Raw genomic sequence first — 19,762 nt, 5'->3', positions numbered from 1 at the left:
ATCTTAGCCACTTTCCTGCCTGCAAGCAAGACTCTACCAGCCCTAAGCCACCCTAGGCCCTCACAGGGCAGGAACCGGGTCTAATTCCCACCTGGGTACTCTTTCCCAGCGCTCCATAAATACTCTGCACTCAGTAAGGGTTTCATAAATGCTGCTGCTACTACTACTACTACAGTACTATTAGGGCAAGAGTACTTCAGTCATCTTTTTGTTTAAATTTCCCAGTGCTCCCTTGGAAATAGGCCTCAGTATGGTATTTGTTAAGCACTTACTATGTGTCGGGCACTGTACTATGCACTGGGGTGGATGCAGGCAAATAGGGTTGGACATGGTCCCTGTCCCACAAGGAGCCCACAATCTTAATCCCTATTTTACAGATGAAGGAACTGAGGCACAGTGAAGTGACTTGCCCGAGATCACACAGCAGACTAGTAGCGGAGTCGGGATTAGAACCCAGGTCCTTCTGACTCCCAGGCCTGTGCTCTATGGATGCTGTGTGACCTTGGGAAAGTCATTTAACTTCTCTATGCCTCAGTTCCCTCATCTGCAAAATGGAGATTCAATACCTGTTCTCCTGTCCGCTTAAGCAGTGATCCTCATCTGGGACTTGTTTGTCTTGTATCTACTGGCTTAGTAAGTGCTTGACACATAGTAAGTGCTTAATAAATACCACAATTATTAACACGATTATTCCCAGACTCCCTCTAAACACTCCCAATGCCTTTCCTCCCTGACCCTCATTTCCCTTAGTCATTTGGTTGCTCCTCTCTGCACTGTCTCCAAGTTCTCCACTATCTCCTCCTCCAAATTCTCTAATGGGGGCTGAACAATGTTGAAGAGAGTGGGAGTGGGATCAAACAGAGGGACCCCAGACTCTAGGGTGAATTTTAAGAGCTCATTCAGCCTCGCAATGACAGGGAAAGTGCTCGGATGAAAGAAGGCCCAGAGAAGGTTGCTAGATGGATCCCAATTTGCCCAGTAGATCAGCAGTAGTCACAACAAGAATCAGGTATTCTGCTTTCCAACCCAGACCATACTGTCTCTCCAGAGACACCCTAAGCCTCTCTCTCTGAACCCAGATAACCTAATGCCCTACTGCTCTGAATCAATCGATCAATCAATTGATCAATCAGTTGTATTTACTGAGCACTTACTGTGTACAGAGCAGTATCCTAAGCACTCGGAAGTCTACAATTCAACGGAGGTGGCAGACACATTCCCTGTCCACAAGGAGCTTACAATCTCAGAGGGGGAGGCAGACATTAAAATAAATGAATAAATCGTGGATGTTTATTCATTCATTCAGTCATATTTGTTAAACACTTACTATGGGCAGAGCACTGTGCTAAGTGCTTGGGAGAGTACAATATAACAAAAACACATTCCCTGCCCAGAAGAGGCTTACAGGAGACAGACATTAATATAAAGAAAAAAATTACAAATATATACATATGTGCTGTGGGGCCGAGGGTGGGGTAAATATTAAGTGCTTGGGAGAGTACCATAGAGCATAAAAGAAATGATCCCTGCCCTCACTGAGTTTATGATCTAAACACATTCTCTAAATTCTAGAGAAGCAGCGTGGCTTAGTGGAAAAAGCACGGGCTAGGGAGGATGTGGGTTCTAATCCTACCTCTGCCACTTGTCTGCAGTGTGACCTTAGCAAGCCACTTAACTTCTCTGTGCCTCAGTTATGTCATCTGTAAAATGGGGATTAAGTCTGTGAGCCCCACATGGGACAACTTGATTACCTTGTATCTACCCCAGCGCTTAGAACAATGCTTGGAACACAGTAAGCACTTAACAAATACCATTATTATTATTTACAAGTCACTTTACCAACTTTTAACCCCTCAGAGCTGCACTCAGGTTCTCCTCTGCCACTCTGAACAGAACTGGGCCTTCTGTCTTTAACCCATGCCCTCTAACATCATTTTTTGAGCAGAAGCATTTTCAGTCAACCCAGGCAGAGCTCATGAATTTTCTAAATGTCACTGATTCTTCTTGTTGGAAAGAGGAAAAAAAAGTGATGCCATTGAGCCTCCCTGCAGAAGCTATAAATAAGCTCAGGAGTTCGCTGAGTGATTCAAATAGATGCCAAGAGAACTTCGATTTAGGGATTGCGTAAATACTCCTGATTTCAGGCCAGGTTTCAGAGTCTCAGGGTGAGCACCCTGATTTTCATCATTAGACATGTGGTTTCTGCTAGAATTCTCTCATGACCCATATCCAGGAATATGGCAAGGAAGGCCACACTTCATTTGCCTGTCACTTGCACATGATTTCTATGTGCCTTTTCAAGTTAATGCTTTATCATTTCCCCCCTTTCCAGCTGGCATTTCTTGCCTTTTTTCATTTATTTGGTTTCATTTCACCTGCCCACACTTATCGGCCTTAATCCTATCCCAGATATGTTGTCCGCACAAACGTAAACAGCTAATGAGGCAGAGAGCTCTTTCTCTTTCAAGCCTTGGCAGAGAGAGAAGGGCCATCAGAAACTGCTTCTGAGAGAGAGAGAGATCAGGGTGGCCTAGTGGAAAAAGCATGGGTCTGGGGGGTCAGAGGACCTGATTTCTAATCGTGCCTGCTTGCTGTGTAACCTTGGGCAGTCACTTCACTTCTCTGTGCCTCAGTTCTCTCATCTGTAAAATGGGATGGAATACCTGACCTCCCTCACCTCTTTAGACTGTGAGATCTGTGTCTGATCGGCTTATATAGTATCTACCCCAATGCTTAATACAGAACTTGACATTTAGTAAGTGCTTAACAAATATAGTTATTATGTCCAAACCCTGACAACTGACTAGGAATCAATCAATCAATCAATCAATCAATCGTATTTATTGAGCACTTACTGTGTGCAGAGCACTGTACTAAGCGCTTGGGAAGTACAAGTTGGAATCACACTGAGTGGGGAGGATGGAAGTGGAGTAGGGGCCTAGGTGACAAAATTCCTCTGCAGAGGCTGATCTGTTCTAGCAATCTACTGGGGTTGGGGGAAATTGAGGAACAGCCATGCAACATGAATCCACCTAGCAGGGTGGTAGCATAGCTGGAAAGAGAACTTAGGCTCTCTGATGCCTCTTTTAGAAAGACATGGTGGTGGGAGGGGGAAGTAGCTGCTTGCTACGGGGGATTTCCAAGCCTTGGGAACCCCCTTTCAGCATCCCCCTGGGCTCCCTTCTGGAGCTTAATAATAATAATAATAATTAATAATTGTTATAATAATTGTAGTATTTTTATGGTATCTGTTAAGTGCATATTATGTGTCAAACGCTAAGTACTGGGGTAGGTACAAGTTAATTAGGTCAGACACAGTCCCCATCCTGCACGAGGCTCACAGTCTAGATAGGAAGGAGAACAGGTTTTTAATCCCCATTTTACAGTTGAGGAAATGGAGGCACAGGAAATTTAAGTGACTTGCCCAAGGTCACACTGCAAGCATCTGGCAGAGCCGGGATGAGAACACAGGTCCTGACTCTTGGACCTGTACTATTTCCACTAGGCGAGGTTGCTGTATTAAGCAATATAAGAGTTTTTGACCTTTTCAGCATACCAGCAATTTGTTCCTTCCTTCCCTTTCAAGGTCCTATTCTTTTTGTCCCCCGCCATTCCCTCTATTCTTGACTACTGGTCGTTCTTCACCGTTTATCCCAGCCCTTTCCCCAACCAGAAATACCTTCCAGCCAGGAGCCCCCATTTCAACCCTGGGGATGCCCTCAGTAACCTAATTTCCCCTTCCTTCCGTAACACTCTGGTACTTAGGCACTGTTGCTTCCCTCTATCTGTCATGTATTTTAGTATCTGTCTTCCCCACAAGACTGTAAACTCTTTGAGGGCAGGGATAGTGTTGGCTAATTTTCTTATGCTCTGCACAGAGTAAGTGCTCAATAAATATGATTGATTGATTGATTGCTTGATTGATTGACCAGTCATTTAATGATCAGTGAGGGGAGGCAGCATGGTGTAGTGGAAGAGCACAGGTCTGGAAGACGGAGGAGCTGGATTCGAGTTTGCGTCTGCCAGCAGCCTGCTGCATGATCGTGGTCAAGTCACTTAACATCTCATTACCGCAGTTTCCTCATCTGTAAAAGGGGATTAATAATAACTGCCTTTCTACCTACCTCCCAGAGTTGTTGTGCAGATGAAAATGAGATAAGTAATGGGAAAATGTTTTGGAAATAAAAGCACTCTACAAAAACATAGGTATTACTGATTGAATTGGAAAAACAGGTTTCAGAGACGAGAAGAGAATTCAGCCTGGGAGTCTGTACATTTGAGTTCTAGGTCCTTGCTCTGTTTTGCTGGGTGACCATGGCCAAGTGGGCTTAACTGTGTTGGTTGGGGTGGCCTTCTCTGCCTAATAAGGAGTAAGAGTCCTTCCCACCTGAGCCAGTGAGATAGCATCAACTAAGGGCTTTGGCTCCTAGGAGAAAAGTGCCATGGAAATGCACAGTGTTATTAAAAGAATCACTTAATCAGCTCCTGTCCAAGCAGATATAACAGTCACCGAAAGCTCTGTGCTGTCTCTGGAGAGAGGAGACAGCCTTTCTGGGCATGGATACAAAAGGGTAGCACACCTTCAATCAATCAATCAATCAATCATATTTATTGAGCGCTTACTGTGTGCAGAGCAATCAATCAATCAATCAATCTTATTTATTGAGCGCTTACTGTGTGCAGAGCACTGTACTAAGCGCTTGGGAATTACAGGTTGGCAACATATAGAGACAGTCCCTACCCAACAAAATTAGGTCCATGCTACTAATCAAAGGGAAAGGTGAACAAAGCTAAACGGCACACTGATGTGATGGATGTCAAGAAGCGCAATCCATCATTCATTCATTTGGTGTTTCTGGCCATTCTTCGCTTCCACTGTTGGAGAGAGACTACTGTGTAGGATAGATTAGTGGTCTGAGCCAGTAAGGCTTTTTTAAAAAATGTTTCTATGTTCTTATGGACTAAAAACACCCTAGTAAGCGCTTGGGAAGTACAAGTTCAGCCTATGCCAACTTCACTTCCAGTGCCGTTCTTTACCAGGACCCGGGCTGTGCCTTGCTTTGAACCCATTTTTCAGTCCCTTCTCTAGCTTCTTCAACCCCATCTGCCTCTGCCTCCAACCACCCAGCAGAAGGTACCTAGCTTAGGAGCCCAGAACACTAGACGACATTCCATGTGTCCCACTAAATGCCGCTGCAATTTGGCTCAGGAAGATTTCATGGGGCACCCAGGAGGTAAAACAGCACAATTCTCCCCCATTTTCTGGTTCAAAAATTTGGGCTTCACTTCAGTGATTTTCATTTTATGTGTAAGTGCTCTCCAAACAGCAAGTTCACTTTACCTCTCTGTGCCTCATTTTCCTCTTCTGTAAAATGGGGATTAAATATACCTATTCTCTCTCTGGAGACTGTTTGATCTGATTATCTTGTATCTTTCCCCAGTGTTTAGTATAATACTTAGCACGTAATAAGTGCTTAATAAATATTATTATTATTATCACAATCATTATTACAAAGTGTGCTGTGAGGCTGGGGGGTCTATAAAAGGTCTCAGTAGTTAGGGCCAAAGTTCTAAGCATTGCCGGTCTAGATCTCTTTCAATAATTAATGGGTTCTGGGTTGGGGGCTCTGTAGCTATGAGGGTCCTCGGTAGGTATCAGGTATTCCCAACTTCTCAAGCACAAAAGAGCTTCCACTGTAGAGTTCGGTTAAATTGGGTTTGGGAGTGAGTTTCAGAGCTGTTTGGCTTTCTGCCTCCTCGCCACTTGGATTCAAAGTTAAGTCTCCTTGGCTGATCCTTCCTGCTGTCATTAATGGCATGGCTTATATCGCCGGCCCTCACAAAAACTTAGCTTTTTATTCTAAGGGGACCCAAGGTGGAGTCTGGAGTTGCCCTTCCAGAGTAGCCAGGGAGGGACCTACTCTTTTAATTGGCTCTGTCTCTTTGGCTCAGCAACCAGGATCACACCCAAGAATAATAATAACAATAACAACTGCGGTATTTGTTAAGCAGTGCCAGGCACTGTACTAAGTGCTGGGAGGACACAAATAAATTGGGTTGGACACAGTTGCTGTTCCACATCGGGCTCATAGTCTTTATCCCCATTTTACAGATTAGGTAAGCGAGGCACAGAGAAATGAAATGACTAGCCCAAGGTCACACAGCAGACAAGGCTCTCCATCACCTCGCCCCCCCCCACCCACCTCACCTCCCTTCTCTACTTCTCCAGCCCAGCCTGCACCCTCCGCCTCTCTGCCGCTAATCTCCTCACCATTAGGCCTCGTTCTCGCCTGTCCCGCCGTCGACCCCCGGCCCACGTCATCCCCGCGCCCTGGAATGCCCTCCCTCCGCACATCCGCCAAGCTAGCTCTCTTCCTCCCTTCAAGGCCCTACTGAGATCTCACCTCCTCCAGGAGGCCTTCCCAGACTGAGCCCCCTCCTTCCTCTCCCCCTCCTCCCCCTCTCTGTCCCCCCCGCCTTACCTCCTTCCCCTCCCCACAGCACCTGCATATATGTATATATGTTTGTATGTATTTATTACTCTATTTATTTTATTTGTATATATTTTTCTATTTATGTTATTTTGTTAATACGTGTTGTTTTGTTCTCTGTCTCCCCCTTCTAGACTGTGGGCCCACTGTTGGGTAGGGACCATCTCTATATGTTGCCAACTTGTACTTCCCAAGCGCTTAGTACAGTGCTCTACACACAGTAAGCGCTCAATAAATACAATTGAATGAATGAATGAATGAAAGGGGTGTCTTCTGTCTCCTAGGCCCATGCTCTACCCACTAGACCGTGCTGCTTCACCTCCCTTCCCTCCACCTCCCTTCCCTTTAGCCAGTGAGTGGGGAGAAGGCCCTGGTACAGAATCCCGCTGGCCAAACCTGGCCACCCCGAGACTGGCAGGCTGGACACAGGGAGCAGGGTGATGTTCTGCTTTGTCGGGAGCCAGTGGACTCACAAGGTGCAGTTCTCCGCTGACTCGCTGAAGCCATCGTCCAGTTCCATGTTGGCGGCCAGGCTGGCAAAGCCATGGGGTAGCTCATCCCACTCGTCAAAACGGATGCCTGTCCCCAGGGAGTATCGGCCTTCGGCACAGGGCTTGCACGACTGGTCCTTCATGTCCAGGAACTCTCCGGCATTGCAGGAGAAAGCTGTGAGACACAACCGCCGGACAAGGGGAAGGGTGGGTGGGCACGCTGCCGGGTTGACTGTTTCCAACCTGGTGACCTTGTATCCACCCCAGTGCTTAGAACAGTGCTTGGCACATAGTAAGAGCTTAACGAGTACCATAATAATAATAATGGTATTTGTTAAGCGCTTACTATGGGCCAAGCACTGTTCTAAGCGCTGGGGTAGATACAAGGTAATCGGGTTGTCCCACGTGGGGCTCACAGGCTTCATCCCCATTTTACAGATGAGGTAACTGAGGCACAGAGAAGTTGTTATTTGCTCAAAGTCACACAGCCGACAAATAATAATAATAATAATAATAATGACGGCATTTGTTAAGCGCTTACTATGTGCAAAGCACTGTTCTAAGCGCTGGGGGGATACAAGGTGATCAGGTTGTCCCACGTGGGGCTCACAGTCTTAATCCCCATTTTACAGATGAAGGAACTGAGGCTCAGAGAAGTGAAGTGACTTGCCCAAGGTCACGCAGCTGACATATGGTGGAGCCGGGATTCGAACCCATGACCTTTGACTCCAAAGCCCGGGCTCTTTCCACTGAGCCACGCTGCTTCTCTATGGCAGAGGCAGGATTAGAAACTATGTCCTCCCAAGCCTATGTTATTTCCACTAAGCCACACTGCTTCTATTAATAATAATGCCTCAGGCTGGTTACCTTTCTATGGTAGTTCATGCTTGGAGATACTTGAAAATCCCGACTGTTGGCATTTATGAGATATCTGAAAAATTTTCCTGAAATGTGACAGCCCTAGGTAGGACGGGACTATTTCCAACATGATGGTCTTGTATCTATCCCAGCACTTAGTACAGTTTTGGTACATAGTAAATGCTGAACAAATAGCACAGTTGTCATTAGGTCAGGGAAACAGGGTTAGAGTAAGGCTAGGGTTGGGGGGAGAGGGTGGAAGGGGCCCGGGAGGGGAACACGCTGAGGAATCCACAGACAAATTGGAAGCTGCAAGTCCTAATTCCAAGTCCACTGTTACCTCCCCGTCCCTCGTTTCCCCATCTATCTCATGGGGTCCATTCTATCCTGGAAAATATTCAGGGAAGGAGATCCCAGAGCCTCTGTTGGCCAAATGTTCCCAGTCTCATAACTTGGTCGGGTGGGAAGTTCCTCCTTCAACCAAAATCTCTTTGGTTGCACCAGGAATATTTTTGTCTCTCCTACACCTGTCGCTGTCAGGTTTGTTGCTCCACCTAATTAGGGCCTCCTCAAAACCAGCTCAGCGTTTTCCAGTAGCATTCGTATTTTTAAAAGTAGTTGGAATACTCTCTGTCCCTTTCCCAAATATCACAACTTCCTCTCTGAAATCCTTCCTTAGCCAGGAGACATTCTGAAAACAGTTTCCAGCCATCTAAAAGGCTGAGATGTGCGGAGAAACATAAAACGAGAGCATCAGGCAAATCAACACATGCATGAATGCATAATCACATCCACCTGCCAGCTGGGCTTTATGTTTCCTTGATTGCTACTCAGGGTGCTTTAAGGGATGGAGCCTGCAGCCCCCCATCTTCCCTGGCTTCCTTTTCGGGACCTGACCCTTCCCCGGTGACTGAGTGTGACGACTGAGGGCAAGGCTTGGATCCAAATTCACCAAGTCCAGGGAAAACTGAATGCAAACACACATCTGGATGAAACGCAACTGAAATCCCTTGTTGTTATTCTCCCTGCTTGTAAAACAAATTAAAAAAAAATCCACATGTAAAATGTGTGTCCATCCCACAGGTCAAAGACAAGGAGGGGACGGTTTAAGGAAAGTCCTGTTGTCCCCAAGACCTCAAGCCTCTGCCCTCGGGACAGGTCTCAGGGGGAGGAGGGGGTTGGAGAAAGGTGAGGGGCATCACTTACAGCATTCGGTGCCTTTGACGGGATCAGGGAGGCTTGTGCACAGACCAGGGGTGTGAGGCACAGCGACTCTCCAGCGAGATCCCATGCTGTCGCAGGCTGTGTACTCGTAATGGTACTCGGACTAGAGGAGAGAAAACCATAGAAACGGCCCCATCAATTAATCACTCAATCATATTTATTGAGCACTTACTGTGTACAGAGCTTGGGTGAGCATACTATAACAAAGTTGGTAGATATGTTCCCTGCCCACAACGAGCTTACACTCAATCAACAAGTCCTTCCTAAGAGGGCAGAGTACTGGGCTAGAAGTTTGGGGTCCATGTTTGAGAAAAGACCAAGTCCCTGTCCTCTGGGAGCACAGAGACTGAGAGAAAATCAACTGTATTTATTGAATGCTCACTGTGTGCAGAGCACTGTACTAAGTGCTTGGGAGAGTACAATTTAACAGAGTTGGGAGATGCAATCCCTGCTCACAAGGAGCTTACAATCTATGGGGGAGATAGATATTAAAATAGATTGCAGATAGGTGAAATAATACAGAGCCATTAGATCCAATCACAAACAATTGGCAGATACCGCAAGAACCAGAGTATGGTGGGGACCCCTTGATTGGGATGGTGGGTGGGAGAGAAGGTGGGCTAACTTGGGAGGGGTCAAGAGGGTGCAGTAGCTAGAACTGAGTTACCAGACATGTATTCACAGGCTGATCCATTCCCCAACCAAATTCTCCAGGATTAAGATCTTAACAGTCCTGAGGGGAGCAGAGCTTTGTGTTGATAAAGGGCTTACTAGGAAACACCCATGGTCCAGAGAGTGGCCCCTTGGGTGATTTCACCTTTGTCAGCTCACCATCCTCACTCTGGAACTGCGGGTTGTTCTTGGCCTGACTTTGACAGAATCCAGAATTAGTTCAACTGTTTCCTATATCAGAACTTATACCAGGGTATAGTGGTTCATGGGAGCAAGTAATCAATCCATCCATCAACTGTATTTATTGAACGCTCACTGTGTGAAGAGCACTGCATTAAGTGCTTGGGAGAGTACAATTTTACAGAGTCGGTAGACGCGATCCCTGCTCACAAGGCACATACAATCTACAGGGACAGAAAGACATTAAAATAGATTGCAGAAAGAGGAAACAATATAGTAAAAGAATATTTACCATAAATACTGTGGGGCTGGAGTGAGTATCAAAGTGTTTAAGGGGTACACTGCTAAGTTCATAATTGATGCAGAGGGTGAAGAGTGGAGATAAAGACTGAAAAATCATTATGGGCAGGGAACAGATCTGCTAATTCTGTTGTACTTTCCTAAGTGCTTAGTACAGTGCCCTGCACATAGTAAGTGCTCAATAAATACCTCCAAGAGGAAAGGCCTTTAGTTTAAAAAACTAAATGTGATTAAGTTCTACTTATTTGGGGAATTTATTTTCTATGTGCATGTGTGTACATACACACACACACACACACAATTCCTTATTGTTCTGCCATGTTTATGAACAGTGCTTTGCACATAGTAAGTGCTTAATAAATGCCATCATTATTATTATTATTATTATGTTTATTGTTTGCAGAGCCAGGCACTGTTTTTGACTATTGTCTTCTGCCATGCAAGTCTATCCTCAGCAACTGACTCCCAGCTGAAAGCATTTTCTGAGGCTCGGTTTTACCACGTCCTTAAAACATTTCCTCTGACCTCCTTGCTTCCATTTTCCTCATTTCAGCTCCCCATTCAGCAGTTGTTGGGTATCCTGCTGTTCCTCATTCTCTTCACCTGTCCCACCCAATGTAGCTGTGTTGAGGTGGGTGTAACTTCAAGTCTGGACCTCTATACTAGAGCTTCACTGTTTGTGATCCCGTATTGCCATTTGATGCAGAGTTTAGCCCAAGGTGGCATTGATGGAACTGCTCAGAGTGCTTAGAACAAAGTGCTTAGTGCAGATCTTCAGAATCCCAGGTCTGTGTTTTATCCACTAGGTCATGCTGCTTCCCAGTTCTCATCGTCAAAGATGTTCTGATGCTTTCATCCTGCCTACTGGAAACAACATTACATCATACCTAAGCGGAACCAGTGAGGCAGCAAGGTTGCTCTGGGATTGCCAAAGCCTAAACCTGCTTCTGCTGCTGCTCCACTGACTGACCTGAACCACCTCCTCTCAATGCCCCCATTTCTTCTCCCTGAGAAGGGCAGCCAGTAATTGATTCCTCTGCTATGTGAGAATCAGCGGGACGGAAATATGTCATCATAAATCACAGATTGCTTCAGAAAGAGGGAGCATGACCCAAATGCCAAGTGCCATTAAATGCTTGTTTTATCTTGGAAATCTTCTAGTCGACTAAGGTCACAGAGCTGACTGTCAGGCCTCGGGCCACTTCCCTGAGGTGACTTCAACTTGAATCTCTCCATGCACATTTTCTTCCTCTGACACCATCAAAAAGGGGCCTGAAATAAGCTGCTCTGAGGGATGGCCTGAACAGTATAAAGGTTTGGACCATTTTTGCCAAAATACCAATAATAATAACAATGGTAGTTTTTAAGCACTTACTGTGTGCCAGGCACTGAACTAAGTATTGGGGTGGATACAACCAAATCGGGCTGGGCACAGTCCCTGTCCCATGTGAGACTCACAGTTTCAAGCCCCATTTTGCAGATGAGGTAACTGAGGCACAGAGAATAATAATAATTATAATAATAATAATTATTGCATCAGCCTCCTCCCTGATCTCCCATCCTCCTGTCTCTCCCCACTTCAGTCTATACTTCACTCCGCTGCCCAGATTATCTCTGTACAGAAACTCTCTAGGCATCTCACTCTCCTCCTCAAAAATCTCCAGTGGTTGCCTGTCAACCTACAAATTAAGCAAAAACTCCTCACTCTTGGCTTCAAGGCTGTCCATCACCTCTCCCCCTCCTACCTCACCTCCCTTCTCTCCTTCTACAGCCCAGCCCGCACCCTTCACTCCTCTGCCGCCGCTCATCTCCTCACTGGGCCTCGTTCTCGCCCGTCCCGCTGTCGACCCCTGGCCCATGTCCTTCCCCTGGCCTGGAATGCCCTCCCTCCACAAATCAGCCAAGCTATATCTCTTTCTCCCTTCAAAGCCCTACTGAGAGCTCACCTCCTCCAGGAGGCCTTCCCAAACTGAGCCCCCTTTTTCCTCTCCTCCTCCCCATCCCCGCCCTCTTCCCTACCTCCTTCCCCTCCCCACAGCACTTGTATATATTTGTACAGATTTATTACTCTATTTTACTTGTACATATTTACTATTCTATTAATTTTGTTAATTATTATTATATAGCTATAATTCTATTTATTCTAACGATTTTGACACCTGTCTACATGTTTTGTTGTCTGTCTCCCCCTTCTAGACTATGAGCCCGTTGTTGGGTAGGGACTGTCTCTATATGTTGCCGACTTGTACTTCCCAAGTGCTTAGTACAGTGCTCTGCACACAGTAAGCGCTCAATAAATACGATTGATGATGATGATGATGATGATGTTGCCGACTTGTACTTCCCAAGTGCTTAGTACAGTGCTCTGCCCACAGAAAGTGCTCAATAAATACAATTGAATTAAGCACTTACTATCGTGCCAACCACTATTCTAAGCACTGGGGTAGAAACAAGATAATCAGGTTGGACACAGTCCCTGTCCCACACGGGACTCTCAGTCTTAATCCCCATTTTACAGATTCAAGTAACTGAGGCCCAGACAAGTTAATTGCCTTGCCCAACATCACACTCCAGAGAAGTGCAGAGCTGGGATTAGAACCGACGTCCTCTGACTTGCAAGCCCGTGGTCTTGCGTCTACATCATGTTGCTTCTCAACTTAAATTACTCTCCAGTACAGTGCTCTGCACACAGTAAGTGCCCAATAAAAACTTTTATTGACTGAATTAGTAAATGTTCTGTTAGTCAGTAACACTCTGCCAATCTGAAACTTCTTCTATTTGGCATTTTTGAGAGCTCCCATATAATAACAAAATTGATCAACTGATCCCTTGTGGAGAAGGAGTTGACAATATTTAAGTCCTCTCCCCTGTAGATACACTGGTCCCCTAGAGCTTCTGCTAGCCCGAATAACAAACAGCGCTGCTCTAATATCGGGATGTAAGCTAGTCAGAGTTCACTCACAGAACTTCCTGGGGCTTCCAGAGGGGCTTTACACAGCCTTTCCATCATATAATTACACAAAATTCCCTGTTGGGCAGTCCTGAGTCTTCAGTTAGGACCATTTTTTGGCTTACTGGCACCACGTATTCCCTCAGTGTCCCAGATAACAAAGTTTTTACTTTATTACTGAACAAGAATAAATATGATTTTCTACATAAATGTACTACATCATTTGTAAATTCCAAAGTTCCCATTTTAAATAGAGTTGCATGGATATTATTTTAATTATGAAAGGCTCCCAGTCATGAAAAAGCCTCATTTTGGGAAATGGCCTCAATATCCTTCAGCTGTGACACTTCATCTTTTTTAATAATAATAATAATAATAATGGTATTTATCATCAATCAATCAATCAATCGTATTTATTGAGCGCTTACTATGTGCAGAGCACTGTACTAAGCGCTTGGGAAGTACAAGTTGGAAACATATAGAGATGGTCCCTACCCAACAGTGGGCTCACAGTCTAGAAGAACTGGGGTGGCTTATATCCACCCCAGTGCTTAGTACAGTGCCTGGCATACAGTAAGCGCTTAACAAATACCAGTTTCATTACACAGTTACACCACCTGCTGAAGAGGCAGTGTGGCTCAGTGGAAAGAGCCCGGGCTTTGGAGTCAGAGGTCATGGGTTCAAATCCCAGCTCTGCCAATTGTCAGCTGTGTGACATTGGGCAAGTCACTTCACTTCTTTGTGCCTCAGTTCCCTCATCTGTAAAATGGGGATTAAGCCTGGGAGCCCCCCGTGGGACAACCTGATCACCTTGTAACCTCCACAGCGCTTAGAACAGTGCTTTGCACATAGTAAGCGCTTAATAAATGCCATTATTATTATTATTATTATTAGATGGCTTAAACATTTGCCTCCCTGGAGGCATAGAGCAGGAGCAATTGACTTCTTGGGGTCCTTCCCAGCTGTAGGACTCTGGAATTTAAGGTTGTACCCTCCTACTCTTGGATTTACATGTTCATCTTGGAACTCCAGAGAGCTCAGACTCCTGGAACGGAGACAAAGACCTGATGGGGACCGGGCCTTCATCATCATCATCATCATCAATCGTATTTATTGAGCGCTTACTATGTGCAGAGCACTGTACTAAGCGCTTGGGAAGTACAAATTGGCAACATATAGAGACAGTCCCTGCCCAACAGTGGGCTCTGGCAACCCCACAAGGCCCTGCTTTGAGCAGCTGCAAGGGGTGAACTGGCCAAACAGCCTGACCAGCCCCACCTCCTCTGGGTTCGCCAATTCATTCGTATATTCATTGATTCCTGAAGCACCCCGGGCACACAGAGACTGTCCCCTGGGGTACTGACATACGAGACTGAGGGCACCACCTGCTGCTGTTTACACTTCTGCCGTGTCATCTCCCAGTTCTTTCAAAGCTTCTCTTTAAAAAACAACACGGGCTTGGGACTCAGAGGACCTGGATTCTCATCCCGGCTCCACCACTTGCCTGCTGCGTGACCCTGGGCAGGTCACTTAACTCCTCTATGCCTCAGTTTCCTCATCTGTAAAATGGGGATCCAATCCCTGTTCCCCTCCTACTTAGACCTTGAGCCCCATGTGTGGTACAGACTGTCTGACATGATTACCTTGTATCTACCCCAGTTCTTAGAACAGTATTTGACAAAAAATGCTTAACAAATCACCAGAATCAATATTATTAAGATTATTTCTGGATTTCATCATCATCAATTGTATTTATTGAGCACTTACTGTGTGCAGAGCACTGTACTAAGCGCTTGGGAAGTACAAGTTGGCAACATATAGAGACAGTCCCTACCCAACAGTGGGCTCACAGTCTAAAAGATTTCAGCCCTCCAGGCTGCTTGGGTTGCCACAGTTGTCTCCTAGTTTTCTGCTGTGATGCCATAGTGTTTGAGGCGGCCCAGGATGACTGTGTCTATAATATACCCCATAATAATAGTAATTATGGCATTCATTAAGCGCTTATTACGTACCATGCACTATACTAAGCACTGGGGTAGATACAGCAATGTAGGGTGAGAAGCAGCATGGCTTAATGGAAAGAGCACAGGCTTGGGAGTCAGAGGTCATGGGTTCTAATCCCACCTTTGCCACTTGTCAGCTGTGTGACTTTGGGCAAGTCACTTCACTTCTCTGTGCCTCAGTTACCTCATCTGTAAAATGGGGATTAAGACTGTGAGCCCCACATGGGATAACCTGATTACCTTGTATCTACCCCAGCACTTAGAACAGTGCTTTGCACATAGTAAGCGCTTAATACATGCTATTATTATTATTACTGTAATAATAACAATTGCATTTAAGTGCAATTGCATTGCAAATGCAATTGCATTGCATTTAATAATAATAATAGCATGTATTAAGCGCTTACTATGTGCAAAGCACTGCTCTAAGCACTGGGGAGGTTACAAGGTGATCAGGTTGTCCCACGGGGGCTCACAATCTTAATCCCCATTTTACAAATGAGGTCACTGAGGCACAGACAAGTTAAGTGACTTAGCCAAAGTCACAGAGCTGACAATTGGCAGGGCTGGGATTTGAACTCATGACCTCTGACTCCAAAGCCCGTGCTCTTTCCACTGAGCCACGCTGTTTCTCTACAAGTAAATTGGGTTGGACACAGTCCTGTCCCATGTAGGGCTCACAGTCTCAATCCCCATTTTACAGATGAGGGAACTGAGGCACAGAGAATAATAATAGTAATAATAATTGTGGTACTTGTTAAGCACTTACTACGTACCAGGCACTGTACTAAGCATTGGGCTGGTTACAAGCAAATTAGGTTAGACATAGTCCCTGCCCCGTGAGGGGCTTACAGTTTCATTCCCCATTTACAGATGAGGGAACTGAGGCCAAGAGAAGTGAAGTGACTTGCTCAAGGTCACACAGCAGGCAAGTGGCAGAGCTGGGATTAGAACTCACGACCTTCTGACTCCCAAGCCCGTGCTCTAACCATTCCTCCATGCTGCTTCTCATCAGCAATACATCCCCAGCTGCTTATGGGAAGAAGTGTGGCTTAGTGGAAAGAGCCCTGGGAGTCAGAGGACCTGAGTTCTCATGCCAGCTCCACCATTTTTCTGTTGCGCGACCTCAGGAAAGTCACTTTTTTCTCTATGCCTCAGTTTCCTTATCTGTAAAATGGAGATTCAATACCTCTTCTCCCTCCCACTTAAATTGGGAGCCCCATGAACTGACTACCTTGTATCCATCCAAAAGCTTAGTACAGTTCTCGGAACATAGTGAGAACTTATCAAAAACCATTATTATTATTAATAATAATAATATTAAAATGGGAAGAAGAGCCCAGACCCTGTCTCTGCTGGAGCCCTGAGAGGCTGGGAGGTCTCTCATCTAAGCTTTGACTGTGAGCCCACTGTTGGGTAGGGACTGTCTCTATATGTTGCCAATTTGTACTTCCCAAGCGCTTAGTACAGTGCTCTGCACACAGTAAGCACTCAATAAATACGATTGATGATGATGATCCAAGCTAGCTCTCTTCCTCCCTTCAAGGCCCTGCTGAGAGCTCACCTCCTCCAGGAGGCCTTCCCAGACTGAGCCCCTTCCTTCCTCTCCCCCTCGTCCCCCTCTCCATCCCCCCCCCTTACCTCCCTCCCTTCCCCACAGCACCTGTATATATGTATATATGTTTGTACATATTTTTTTTACTCTATTTATTTAATTTATTTGTACATATCTATTCTATTTATTTTATTTTGTTAGAATCTTTGGTTTTGTTCTCTGTCTCCCCCTTTTAGACTGTGAGCCCACTGTTGGGTAGGGACTGTCTCTATATGTTGCCAATTTGTACTTCCCAAGCACTTAGTACAGGGCTCTGCACACAGTAAGCGCTCAATAAATACGATTGATGATGATGATGATGAAGAAGGGAACTTGCCTGTGGTTATCCATCCCAAGCCTGTTGTCCTGAACAGAGTTGCATCCCCCGAGCAGCCCCCGGCAACCCCAAAGCTGAGAAGATGGTGATTTTCAGCCTGTGGCCTGGTGGCCTCCAGGGGAAAGCCCATTATTAAAAATGACCTTCAGTTGCGGCCTTGAGTGAGGAAGCCTCTTCAGTCAGATCTCAGTGGGAGCCCGTGGCAGGGACAGGGTGGCCATGAATCAATCAATCAATCGTATTTATTGAGCGCTTACTATGTGCACGAATGACCATCCCTTATCCTGGGATTAGGAGAAACAGGTGGCAAGTGCTTAGTGCAGTGCTCTGCACACAACAAGCTCTCAATAAATATGAATGAATGAATATAATAATAGGAATAATGGCATTTGTTAGGTGCTCATCATCATCATCATCAATCGCATTTATTGAGCGCTTACTGTGTGCAGAGCACTGTACTAAGCACTTGGGAAGTACAAATTGGCAACATATAGAGACAGTCCCTACCCAACAGTGGGCTCACAGTCTAAAAGGGGGAGACAGAGAACAAAACCAAACATACTAACAAAATAAAATAAATAGAATAGATATGTACAAGTAAAATAAATAGAGTAATAAATATGTACAAACATATATACATATATACAGGTGCTGTGGGGAAGGGAAGGAGGTAAGATGGGGGGGACGGAGAGGGGGACGAGGGGGAGAGGAAGGAAGGGGCTCAGTCTGGGAAGGCCTCCTGGAGGAGGTGAGCTCTCAGTAGGGCCTTGAAGGGAGGAAGAGAGCTAGCTTGGCGGATGGGCAGAGGGAGGGCATTCGAGGCCCGGGGTGTTCTAAGTGCTGGGGTAAAGACTAGGTAATCAGGTTGTCCCATGTGGGGCTCACAGACTTAATCCCCATTTTACAGGTGAGATGACTGAGGCACAGAGAAGTTAAGTGACTTGCCTAAGGTCACGCAGCTGATATTCATTAAATCGTATTGAGCGCTTACTGCGTGCAGAGCACTGTACTAAGTGATGTGAGATTGTGAGCTCCTTGAGAAACAGGGTCTGGGGCTTATTCCCACTTGTATACTCTTTCCCAGCACTTGGTACAGTGCTCTGCACACAGTAAGCACTCACTAAATACTACTACTGCCTCATACAATAATCCAGGCCCATAGCTGAACGCAAATGATGTCAGGAATGCCCTTTTCTCCAAGTATGTGAGTTTTGTGAGATCTCACAGCATCTCCCCAGTGGAATTATTATTATTTATTTATTTATTTTACTTGTACATACCTATTCTATTTTATTTTGTTAGTATGTTTGGTTTTGTTTTCTGTCTCCCCTTTTAGACTGTGAGCCCACTGTTGGGTAGGGACTGTCTCTATATGTTGCCAACTTATACTTCCCAAGCGCTTAGTACAGTGCTCTGCACACAGTAAGCGCTCAATAAATATGATTGATTGATTGATTGATTGATTGATTGGAATGGTGGGGGGAATCTCCCAACACTGCCCTGGATCCAGGGGGTTTGTGCTCTCCTCCCGGTCAGAGTAAAGCTGGGAATAGAGACCAAGCTGGGGAACTTGGTGGTAAGAGCCGTGATGTTAAAAATACAAGTATTAGATGCAGGGTATGTGATATGGTGCTGAATTCGTATCAGTCAGGGTACAGAACCGGCTTAAAACTGGTCTAAACTGGCTGAATGGCCGTCCTCATGCTGGGAGGGCCTTCAAGTCAGGAAGGGATCAGAGACCGAGCACATAAAGGGTTAGAGGGGAGTCTCTGGGATGACAAGTGTAAGGAAAAGATCTGGACCTTGGAGAGATCAAGATGGTGAATGAGAAGGGACACCCCCTGCGGGGCTGCCCACAACCGAGTGGGCTCTTTTGGGAGTGAGGAGTGACAGGAGTTATGTTTGTGCAATGCCTTGCTTGGTTGGTTTCCCTGCAAGTAAGAGCTGAAAGGGTCTGTACAGTCTCTTCTGCCCTTGGGAGGGGGAGAGGAGGAGGAAGACGGACAAGGAGGAAGAGGAGGAGAATGAGGAGGAGGGAAAAAGAGGAGGAGGAGGAAAGAGTAGGGGGAGAAGGAGTATGAAGAGGTGGAGGAAGGGAGAGAAGGAGGAGGAGAGGGTGGAGGGGGAGGAGGAACAGGAGAGGAGGAGGGGAAGGGGAGGAGGAACCTCCTTCCCTTCCCCACAGCACCTGTATATATGTTTGTACATATTTATTACTCTATTTATTTATTTTACTTGTACATATCTATTCTATTTATTTTATTTTGTTAATAGGTTTGGTTTTGTTCTCTGTCTCCCACTTCTAGACTGTGAGCCCACTGTTGGGTAGGGACTGTCTCTATATGTTGCCAACTTGTGCTTTCCAAGCGCTTGGTACAGTGCTCTGCATATAGTAAGCGCTCAATAAATACGATTGATTGATTGAGAAGGAGGAGGATAGGGAGGAAGAGGAGAATGAGGAGGAGGAAAATGAGGAGGAGGAGGAAGAGGAGGAGAAGAAGGAGAGGGTGGAGGGGGAGGGAGGAGGAGAACAAGGAGGAGGAGGCAGAGGGGGAGGGGAAAAAGGAGAAGGTGGAGGTGAAGCAGGAGGAGGAAGAGGAGTGAGAGGAGGGGTGTTTGTGTTGGCGGGAGCTCTGTCTGGGCAGTAAACAGTTCCTGGGCA

At 45.9% G+C, this 19,762-nt stretch overlaps 1 protein-coding gene across 1 annotated transcript in view; it reads right to left on the bottom strand.

Annotated features, from left to right (window-relative positions):
* ELAPOR1 (endosome-lysosome associated apoptosis and autophagy regulator 1) overlaps positions 1-19,762 on the bottom strand; it is a 101,784-nt gene that overhangs the window by 50,247 nt on the left and 31,775 nt on the right. The window contains exons 2-3 of the mRNA XM_038749273.1: positions 9,047-9,167; positions 6,965-7,157 (exon numbers count right to left, since the gene is read on the bottom strand). Coding sequence (XP_038605201.1) covers positions 6,965-7,157; positions 9,047-9,167 — 314 coding nt within the window. The remainder of the gene's footprint in view (positions 1-6,964; positions 7,158-9,046; positions 9,168-19,762) is intronic.

Source organism: Tachyglossus aculeatus, chromosome 7 (assembly GCF_015852505.1).
Source record: "Tachyglossus aculeatus isolate mTacAcu1 chromosome 7, mTacAcu1.pri, whole genome shotgun sequence".
NCBI lineage: Eukaryota > Metazoa > Chordata > Mammalia > Monotremata > Tachyglossidae > Tachyglossus > Tachyglossus aculeatus.
This window is presented reverse-complemented; position numbering and strand designations above follow the sequence as displayed.